The 12038-nt window shown below is 36.7% G+C and overlaps 1 protein-coding gene across 1 annotated transcript in view; it reads right to left on the reverse strand.

The window, feature by feature from the left end:
- LOC140160669 (cilia- and flagella-associated protein 337-like) overlaps positions 1-12038 on the reverse strand; it is a 99085-nt gene that overhangs the window by 46936 nt on the left and 40111 nt on the right. Inside the window, exons 11-12 of the mRNA XM_072183944.1 lie at positions 10752-10939; positions 4407-4665 (exon numbers count right to left, since the gene is read on the reverse strand). Of these exons, the coding sequence (XP_072040045.1) occupies positions 4407-4665; positions 10752-10939 (447 nt within the window). The remainder of the gene's footprint in view (positions 1-4406; positions 4666-10751; positions 10940-12038) is intronic.

Genomic DNA, 12038 nt, shown 5'->3' on the forward strand with positions numbered 1-12038 from the left:
TGGCCAAAGCATGTTCAAGAGACAATACCAGGCATTTATCATGAGGGCTACCATGCTGGCATCATGAATACTCGGATAAACTCTTTTGTTCATATTGCTAACAGAGTATTCTTGTGATGAGTTTATAAAAAAATCGCTCTAGGAGTTTAACTGATACCATGAGGTATAGTTACATTCCATGCTATTATTCGGTACTTAACTGCAAGCTGAAACTCGCTTTTATAAACCTCTACCTGTATAAGTATGTCTGTGTGCTGTAATACATCCGATCTCATGCCGAGGCGTTGAATATGTAGTAAAAGGCAGATCCGATAAAATCCGAAGATATGACCAAATTGATGGTTGAAGGCGGAAAAATCCGCCAAAAGGCGGAAGATGCCATATGCATGTATCTGTGCATTGTACTTGCATACACCCTAGAAAACTTCCAAAATTTTCAACAAAACTCAAAAAATATTGTAAAATTGGAATACAAAATGTTATCATCATATTGGCCTTTGATGAAAATTTTATCAAAATAGCCCTTCGGAAATGGCTCGAATCTATTCAAATATCAACCCATTTATTTTCTACAAAATTGGGAATATGAGAGCTGTGAAATGATCTTCTACATGCCGGGTTTTGTTTTAAATTTTTTTGTGTGGATATATAGTTTTTCATAGTTCAGTTACTCGGGATGTTTCGGAAACGCCTCAAAATATCGCCGTCAAACATTCCCGTATATCAAGAGATGGCGCTATTTTTTGGGTAGGGAAATATCGCTGTGTGAGCCCAGGCTTGGAGCAGTAACCAATGGTTACTAATGTGCACTACGACAGCGAATTCGCTGCCGTAGTGCACATTAGTAACCATTGGTTACTGCTCCAAGCCTGGGCCCATACACCTGTTCCGAATTTTGATATGCCATAGGCTTTGTGTTGTGATCATTACGATCAGTGGTTCGTTACAAAGAAAGTGTGATCCAGTTGGCCTAGCAACGGTCATATTGTAACGTGCACTACGACAGCGAATTATATAGCATTTATCATTCACATTGCACTGCAAACACCAGTAACAAAATAAACACACACAAAATGGATTTTTTATAAATTTAATTCAATAAACACCACACTACCAATCACCCATAGGCCTACAATCCATGTACACCCTTACTCGTATTACAGCGCCATCAAGTTTGAAGCTGTAGTACAGGGCTTTACAAACTTTTTTCCTGTAGTAACCCAATATTCATAAGAAAAATGTAGCACAACCCACAGCATAACACAAATGCAGTAACTTACCAAAACTTATCAGCAGAATACCGGGCAATATTTCCAAAGGAGCACTATTTCCAAGAGACCGGCTCCCAGAAATGACTTTATCGTGACATATGTGCAAATTTGCAATTATTTTAATGTTAAAATGGGTCAAAATTTGTTACGATACGACGGTGGCCTGCACTTTAATGCCTGGTGATGTATTTTTTTAAACATTTTTCTGGCCATTCTATTGAACCCTTTTGGAAAAGGCTGCTACTTCCATATCGCTCATTCTACAAAATCCGGTGCCAATAGCCTTTTTTCCATTCTTTGGTCCACAAACACTTTGTCGAGCATTTAAGGCATCAAATATGTTGTTTTTTTGGTAGAACTCAACGAGATCTACACGGACATATATAGTTTTCCATACTTTAAATGCTTTCTTCAGCCTGATTAACCCTTGCAAAGGCTCAAAAATCGCTAAAAATGCGTTTCCACTGCTCAAGTGTCACATCTAACCCTGAATATTTTCTTTGAATAAATGCGATTTCTTTACATATTTGTTGTTTTTATTTAGATAACGCACCATCATATTGTTTATCAACATTATTTTTGTGATTAAAACGCGTCTTTGTGTAATTCTAAAATAAATTGCACTTCCCACCAAAATGCTGTGAGCTATGTTACTCCTTTTTAACACACGTTATTGGAAAGAAGTAAAACAGAGGTATCAATGTAATTTGCAGTTTTTGAAAGAAAACACTCATAGGTTTTTAAAAATCACAGTAAAAATCGTGATGCTGTAGCATTTTGGCATAGAAATGTTGTAAACATTGAAATTTCGACCGACCATGTTAAGATTGGTGAGCTACGTTACCAGAATTCTATAGTATGCACTTGTATTACATGTACTTCCTAATAATATGTGAAAGCTACCAGTGGTCGAACCCCATTTATATTAGAATTAACCGACATAACGTTCTAACGTTATAAATCACATTAAAAACATTAAAAACCAGTGAACTACGTTACTGTGAGCTACGTTACACACTCATTTACGCATCTTCAAAACTTCTATGAAATGGTGAAATCTGTTTTACATTTCACTCAAGTGATCTTTAGTTTGCTTTTTATGACCTTGGATTGAGTAAAACCAGCCCATTTTGTAGTCGGTAACGTAGCTCACATTACATTGAGTTTTAGTGTTAAAAAACATCATGACTTCCTGGAAGAAAAATATGCAAGTGGTGTTGGCAATTTTTTAAAGTAGTGATACATTTACTCTTAAAAAACACAAAAAGCAGGTCTTTTTGAACAACTTTTATTTTTTCAATTTTTATAGTGGATTGGCACCGGATTTTGTAGAATGAGCGATATAGTTGCGAGTGCGACCCACAGTTTGAGAACCGCTGCTGTAGTGTATGTAGGGTATACTGTTCAATCATGGACTATAGAATTTCAATATCATACACAATCCCATAGTTAATTGCCATACTGAGGACATACACTTTACCCATATCATATACTATAAACCGAGATATATCTTACCCCCCCCCCCCCAGGTCAGGGCCAAATAGCATTTTTACACATATGGAAAGGTTTCTATACAAAAATAATTCTCTTATAAACCATCATGCACAGTTTCCACCTCGATACATGAACACACATTGTCGCCCAAGAGCTCTCAAGCAAGCAGTCTTTGATTACACTACACATTTGAGTGCATTTAACATCAAAGAGCTGTGGAGCTTCTAGCTGAAAATTGGGCCTCTTTGATTGGTTTTTGTCAAAACCTCAAGTGTTCCCTTCATCCAATCAGAATTTTTTTATATCAAACGAAAGTTAACACTTCCCCCTAAAAACACTTTTCGTCACTAGGTCAACAGATAACGCAATTTAATGTTATAGCAAGGCGAATGTAGTAAATCTGTTGAAAACTTCCTATCTAAGCACATTTTTTGACCAAAATGTAGGTTTTAAAAGTCAAAACCTCAAGTGTTCCTTACAATATTATTCAAATTTTATGTCTTGAAATGAAAAAGCACCCTTATATTGTCCATATACTAGCGTCACTAGAATGAGCAATGGCCAATTCTCTTTAAATTGCAAATCTTGTGCAAAAAGTTACTATTTTTGCCTGTTTTGTCATAAATTCAATGAACTGTGAATTTGGTAAAAGAGCGCTTTACAATTGATATGCTATTTGCACCCAACGGTAGATATCCTCGGTTCCATGTGTGTTCCCAGGGGGTCTCAACTGAGATTGGGTGGAGATGTGCAGCTAGAACTCCAGAAAACTACCCGAATTTGATGAAAAACATACCCAAAATTATACAAATAATACACATTTTTTTAAATTTTGAAAATTTAGCTAAAATTGTGAAAATAAACCTTTATTAAACCAAATTTGCATGAACTTGGAGCCATCAATAATCTAAAATGGCTGAAAATTGACTATTACACTTGCTTGCGCGGAGTGAATAGTCTTTTTGCTTCGCATTTTTCGCCCAAAAATAGCAAAAATAATCACTATTTTTAATAGTAATTGACCAATCCGTTATATAAATATAAAATATTATTAGTAACTGTCAGGAAAGTTCTTTTGTCATTTTATGTTTAGTTATGAGGTAAAATGAAAGAAAAAAATTGGCCTAACTGATTTTAAAAGATCATACATTTTGGCTAAATACTGGGATCAAATGTTATTTTGGTCTAGTTTTTGTGACACTTTGAAACATTTTGTTTGGTGATAGTAAACATTGGAATTCAATGAATGATCAGTCAGAGATCAAATTGGTCATGATGGACACTATTCATGACTTCTTTGCATTCACTATTGGGACATTGTTCATGACTTTTTTGCATTCACTATTAGGACACTATTCATGACTTCTTTGCATTCACTATCGGTACACTATATTCATGACTTCTTTGCCATTATTTACCCAACAAAATAAAGGATTTATTGTGATTGAGCCTACATGATGTACCTAAAGTTCATTTCAAATAAATTAGTTTAGATTCATCAAAGCTTCACGTATCATATTGGATTGTCATGCTTGAGGACAAAAAAATGACAATGGCATTTATTGGTGAAAGCCTGAAATCAAAATCAATGTAAATTTCCGTCTTTATGCACCACAGGTTTTGGTTGGAATACAGTCTTACCTTGGTACATAGGGGTTCCATATTCTAACAATCCTATCCATACCGCCCGTGACTATAATGTTACACTGCTTCGAGAAATCAAACGTCTTCACTCCTTTGTGTATGCGGAATGACGTCTGATCCACATCCAGTCGTTTTCTTGCCTGCGCATAATTTTGATGCGCTATTTTAAGCTTCCTGTCGGCTGTCTCTGGGTTATAAGTGTGCTCTTTGATTTCCTTAAGTTGGCTTTCAACATGGGTACTTCCCACAGTACAACCTGTGGAATGATATCAAAAAGAATTATTAAATTAAAGCAATTATTGTACAGCCCAGTACAGAGATACATTAAAATATTTGTTATATCATGAAAAAAGGGATGATTTGAAGGCTAGAAAAATTTTGCAATAAAAGTGGGTTTTTTACATGCACACATACAAAGAGCACAAGGGTGTGTTTTCAATCGCGTTCCACAAGCATGTATATCCCGGATGTATCGCCGCTTTCGCAAGACATAGTGGTGTATCACAAAAATGGCCATTTTGAGATAATTGCATCTGAAGTTTTTGCAACTTTTAACTGTTTGTCATACATTGCCTCGATTAAAATGTCCCCTTTTCTTGAATGGATATGAAAATATAAATATTTAAATTACATTTAATGTATAAAATACATTGTTGTCATTCACCAAATAATTGTAATTAGTCATTAAACTTATACGCCAGTATGTCAAATTTTTTGAAAATTATTCTCCATTCAAAATTGACACAGGACATGTGATACGCCAGTATGTTGAATAATAGTTGAATTCATATCCCCATATTGGACACACAGCAGCGATATACCAAAATAGTAGTGTATGTCACATATTTACGACATAGTGGCGTATGTCACTGTTTCGCCACTATGTCGTCCAAAAACAAGGGGAATGTTGTACCTAATAATTCCATTAAGTGAGATATGGCAAACCTAATTAGTGATAATACTTAATTAATTAATGACATGCATGTCTTGAAAGTTTGTCAGAATGTAGAGCTTTATACATAGATTATGAAACTGATCTTATCTCATTTTGTCAAAAATGGCTGAAACACCACTATGTCTTGCAAGCAACGGTATAGTCGATAGCTTGCAGTGTGACGTGACTGGACCGGGAAACATGCTGACTGGACCGGGAAACTTTATACTATATACAATACCGTAAGCTTTATTTTATAGTGCTACTGATTTTTAGATTCATATAAACCACCAAAAAAAATCATGGAAATTAGCAAAAAGTATACAAGGTATCACAAGTGTTGTGACTCTTCTACCATGCAAGTAATGGGCTATTCTATATGAAATCTGCATACCCCCTGTTGAAGATTTTTTTAAAGTCTTCCACTGAAGGATCATGTTTTTCAAATGGAATTGGCTGGGGTTAATTATTTTGAAACCCCTACGTCCCCTATATATGGCTTTACTTATATCTTCCACAACTGGAGTGAGTATTTCAAATGGAAGTTACCCAATGGTCTATTCTATTTGAAACCCATATGCCATCTGTGGAAGACTTTAGCTAAATCTTCCAGGGGGTGAGAATTTCAACTGGAATAACCCAGTGATGTGTGCCTATTGTAAGGGTTTACATGCAGTGCTCGGCAATGTTGATTCATCTTAAAATAGGAATCAACAAAAAGGGTCTAATATGTTAGACTAGAAGTACAACAGGGTCTACTTGGTAGACTAGTTATACAGCCAGTCAATGACCATGTTTCCATGTGGAATAAATAAACATGCAAACAAACAAACAGACTGATTCCAGTATACAAATTGTGTGTACATGTACATATAATATGGGGCAATGCAATCAGCAGTAGTACCAGGGGTGGGTAAACAACAACAACAACAACAACAACAACAAACAGGTATTTAGGACGCTATTCACAAGGTACCATAGCGTTTACAACAAATAAATGAATTACAAAGTTCTTAAAATAGAAAAGTCTTAAGATTTCCCCTGAAAATGTCTGTAGATCCAGCAAAGTGAATTTCTGCAAAATTTGTGCAAAAGTTCTGCTTTGTTTTGTTTTTTTATTTGTTTTTTTGTTGTTTTTAGTTTACTGGGGGCCAAGATCTTTGACTGGGAACATTTCCCCCTGTGACACAACTTCTGTATTGCTAACAAAAAAGAGTAAAGGCACAAACAATATTAACATAATTATTTCCAGGTACTAACACACACAAAATACAAGTGCAATATAATCTTTTGTCCAATCCATTTGTCAAAAAGCTTACCCGGCAGGAGAATGGTTTGAGACCTCAACAAATGAACAACAAATAAATAGCAAATAAAGTTACAAGCTAATTCCAGTGGTGTAGCTAGGGGTTGTGGCACCCAGGACCAAGGATACATTATTGCGCCCTCTCCCATTCTTGAAAATGTGCACAAATACAACTAATTAATTTTGGTTATAATGAAGTTAAATTTGGTCTTAAATTGATCTTTCAAATGACTATTTTTGACTTTAATCGCTTGGAGAAGTGTAGAATCGATGCTGAATTGGTCAATTAGGCGTCCCTCTAAGGTGGCGCCCAGGGCAACTGCCCCCCCTTGCTCCCCCTTGCTATACCACTGGCTAATTCCTAAATTAAGGGGGTACTACACCCCTGCCCAATTTTGTGCCTATTTTTGCATTTTTCTCAAAAATTATAGCACATTGGGGACAAGTAAGATATGTATATTATAGGGGCAAGGACTACAACTACTGTACTGAAAACTCAGCATCTCAAAGCAAGTGGTTATTGATTTATTGATCAAATATTGGTTTTCCCTCATTTTTGACTGTAACTCCACAACTGTTGTCTGTGCTGAAATAAAATTTCCATTGCAGTAGTTGTAGTCCTTGCCCCTATAATATACATATTTTACTTGTCCCCAATGTGCTATAATTTTTGAGAAAAATGCAAAAATGGGCACAAAATTGGGCAGGGGTGTAGTAGGCCCCCTTAAAGCAAACAATACAACAGCCTCAATGGCTGTGAATTGAGTTCCTGTGAGTTGAAATCCACACACCCCTATGGAAGGCATCAGGGCTGTCGCTAGAGGGGGGTATGGGGTAGTGTGACACCCCCAATACACAATTTTGTCGGCAAAAATTGACTGCTGTCGTCAAAACCATTTGACTGTCGGCAAATGTAGTCAAAGGTATGTGTGATTGTCGGCAAATTGCAATAGTCATAGGGAAGATTAATGTGTTACGAAATTGTACTGTTGTTATAAACATGCTGTACACCCCCCATCCCCAATCATATTGGTCTAGCGACGCCCCTGGGTTTAGATTTCAAATGGAGTCACCCAATCAGGTAACACCATTTGAAATTCACACTCCCTGTATGGATGTATGGAATAGACCAATTTGTGTAGCAAGTACTCCATCTAGTATGAATCACTATCATACTCTGCATACTAGTCAAACTATACTCTGTCTACTCTAAAGGAGGGAATAAAAGTGTTGTGAACCCAAGGCTACATGCCTATTCTGCATGTGGGTCAAATTCAAATTATACTCTGCTCTGAGGAGGGAATAAAAGTGATGTGAACCCCAGATATATATTCTGCATGCATCTAATTATACTCTGTCTGCTCTGAAGGAAGGAATAAAAGTGATGTGAACCTTATATATTTTGCATGCAAGTCAAATTATACTCTACTCTGAAGGAGGGAATAAAACTGATGTGAACCCTATACAATCTGCATGCGAGTCAAATTATATTCTGTCTGCTCTGAAGGAAGGAATAAATGGTCCAAAATTGATTGCATGTCACTATGGCAAGTGAAGTATAAAATGCCCACAAGTTCCATTTACTCAGATTTTTGTATTTAATAATCAATCCTCCATGAAACCGCTTCTAATTTAAATTGATGAGCCATATTTTATCACTGATTTCAAAGCCTTCTTCGGAGCAAATAAGAATATACCGTGCAGGCTATTCAGCATCAAAGTGGTTACGTAATTCTTAGTTACCAGATCACACTATTTTTGCTATTTTGGTATGCCTTTGAGTGCCGTATACGTTGTGTGGTTATTATTTTGATCGTGGTTCATTACTCAAGTGTGTGATCCCGTAGACATAGAAAAATTATGTTAACTTCGCTGGCGAATTACAGGCCATGTAATAATTCATACTTCCTGCTCACCGAACCCATAAATGGGAATATTCCACTGCACATCAAAGATGCCTGCCATGGCATAAGCGTCCATCTTGGATGTGCATGGTACAGTATAAAGGTGAATTTGAAAACTATAAATTGTTCATGCACGGAGGGCAAAGGAAGAGATATTAATTAACTCTTGACAGCTGCCACCTACTGTCTTTTTGATTGATGTTTAGCACTCTGTGGCTTCCTGCCACTATAAAGCCTTGCGACAGCACTGGCCACTCTACTACTAGCTGCCTTACGCCTTCTCCTGGTGGCGCTAAATGCGCTCTTAGACCGATTCAAACGAGACTGGCCTTCCACGGTAAATGACCAAGTCGGAACTTGACAGGATGATTGAGAGAAAAAGATGAGGGTGGAAGGAGTGAAATGAAAGGTAACACGGGAAAGAAGAAAAACAGGTCAGTAACAGTTTCATAGATAGATTTCTGAGATGATACAGGGTGGTTCAATATAAACCCACACAACAAACCACACAGCCTGTGTACGGTTGTTTGATGTATATAGAATTGGCTTCATTATTAACTAAATGCAAACTATAGATGGTGCTATTTATCCTAAATCATATTTCTCTATTTGCAAGAGGTAGGTGATTAATACTGCCATTAAAACAGCTGGAATAGGTGAAACAAGCAACAAGGAAATTTTATAAACATATTTTATCAAACTATAAAAGGAATTATTTGTATTAAAAGCTTGAAAGAGTAATTTCTAGTAACTAAATAGCGCCACCAATTTTGTCATTAATAGGCAGATTTAATATCCGAAAAAGCTTTAAAAATGCTATAAAAGTGAATAATTTTGTAAAAGAGGGGATCGAAATCAAAGTTGCAAATTATTCAAAAGCATCTGTATACATTAGCATTAAATCGCTTTTAGCTGTTTAAGCCTAAAATTTGGATGTACATTATGTTTTGTTTGAAAAACTAATAAATGATTCCATCAAACAACCGTGTCGAAAGCTATTCTTACCATAGCTAAGAAACCAAGCAGGTTCTATGATATTTTTGCCATGTGTGTTCAATGTCATAAACTTTGATATGAAAATTAACCAAGAACTAGCTGTGGTATATAGGTGGCAATTGAGCTGTCTAAAATGGCAGACCTTTTTCTTTGGACCACCCTGTATTTATGAGTTAAGAGAAATGATATGAAAACCAGTTTTCACCTGAGATAGTCCATTTCTTAAAAGCATATATATAACAAGAACTGTCTTTAAAAAAAACCAGCAACACAGACAAAGATCATGTTTCATCAATAATTTTGCATCAAGATAATTTCCTAGAATACTGGTTATGTTTATTAAGCGAGTGGCAAATACCACCAAGGACATACTGGGATAATGAATAACCACATTATCAAAAACAATAAGTATAAGACAAATCGCAATGCTTATTACAGTACAGATATCATATCTTATTCAATGAAGAAAAACACTATTTCTCCCACCCTTTCTGCATAGACGATCAATACAAACCGTTCCCACGGTTGTTCGATGTATATAGAATTGGCTTCATTATTAAGAAAATGCAAACTACAGATGGCGCTATTTATCATAAATCATATTTCTTAATTTGCAAGGGGTAGGTAATCAATACTGCCATTTAAACAGATGGAATAGGTGAAACAAGCAACAAAGAAATTTTATTAACATATTTCATCAAAAAATAAAAGGAAATATTTTTATTAAAAGCCTGAAAGAGTAATTTCCAGTATCTAAATAGCGCCACCAATCTTGTCATAAATAGATACATTTTATATCCGAAAAAGCTTTTAAAATGCTGTGAAAGTGAATAATGTTGTAAATAAGGGGAAATTAAAGTTGAAAATGACTCAAAAGCATCTGTATACATTAGTATCATACGGCTTTAAGCTGTTTAAGCCTAAAAATTGTATTGTACATGATGTCTTGTTTGAAAAACTAATATATGATCACATCAAACAACCGTGTTCCAACTGCAATCAGAGGTCCCGGGTTCAACCATCTCTAAATTCCCCTCAGTGATTGTTCTTTGAAACTTGTATACTTCCATGACATTATTTACTTAACCTATGAAGACAAATCGGTCCACTTTTATTGATATCGTCATAATATCAGCTCCCTATAAACCCAATCACCATGGTGTGTGTTAGAGGTGTGTGCGCGTATGTCTGTTTTAACTTACCTATAACTAAGGCACTATTCTCATGATTAGAACATGATATAATAGACCTGATATCATCATAATATCTCAGCTCCCCGACCCAGTCTCCATGGACACTCCATCGCAGGAATTTAGTTAGCCGTGAGTGTGCGACTTTCTCAAGCGTCACACTGGCAATGCCATCCGTCTTAGGCATCTTCTTCCACGTCCTGAAAAAAAAAGTTTTACCAGTTACTACCTGCTGATTAAATACACTTCACATTTGTGATTGCCAATAGCAGTTGCTTTTTGCCTATATACTGTGTCCCGTCTCAAGTTAAGTGTTTCATCAGTGCGTTTACATGGTTGCGCTATGATTTTTCCGAAAAGGGTAGATTTTTCTTTGTCTGTGAATTACAAACTGCAAATCAACGCCAGTTGATTCATAGTTGTGTGCCCTTAAGGTGCACTGAGCCTGCAGTGGCTCTCCCTCTCTGTCTCTGCACTCGTGGAAGCTACATGTGCCTGGTTGTGATTATCACATTAGATTAATCCCTAATCCTTTTATTGGCGTGGTGACAGCTTGGATTCGAAACCAGTCATCTCTGAAGTCTCTCAGCTGACCTTCCTGACGAAATTGGTGGTCATCTTGAACCCTAATTGTGTGATCTTTCACAAGACTGTGAGCGACCAGTAAGCTTAAAACAGTAAGCTTAAGCCTGCAAGGCTGCATATTAGCTATTATTCTGGTTCACATACACGAGTGTAAAAACAATCAGCAATGGCCACAACACATCGTGCGCCGAAGCAATGGCCTCTAACAAAGAACGAAACAATAAACTCATTTGAAAGCTGGAAACATAACCTCCAGTATACACTGTCATTAGACCCAAGCTTTTCTCCCTACTTGGTTGAAGGAGCGGTATGGGGCAAAAGTCAAAAACTTCCCTCTTCGAGGTCTCACTAACGATGGTGAGGACATACAGGAAGCCCAAAGGAAAACAGCAGTCCAGAAAAATGCTGCATTGGAGCTTATGCTTGGACAAATAGCCAACTATTGTCCAATTATCTCAAGAAATACAATACTCAAAAACTGCACCAGCCTGAATAAGATATGGCAAGCCATCCGTCTCCATTTTGGCTTCCAAACAACAGGTGGCCACTTCCTAGAGTTCAACAATATTACCCTTGGCCCTGATGAGCGGCCAGAGGACTTGTACCAGCGTCTAGTAGCATTCACGAAGACAACCTCATGCGTGAAGGAGGCGGCATCAGTCACCATGACCAAGTCATCGATGAAGATGAGGAGATTACGCCTACACTCGAAAA

Source organism: Amphiura filiformis, chromosome 9 (assembly GCF_039555335.1).
Source record: "Amphiura filiformis chromosome 9, Afil_fr2py, whole genome shotgun sequence".
In the NCBI taxonomy this organism is placed as follows: Eukaryota; Metazoa; Echinodermata; class Ophiuroidea; order Amphilepidida; family Amphiuridae; genus Amphiura; species Amphiura filiformis.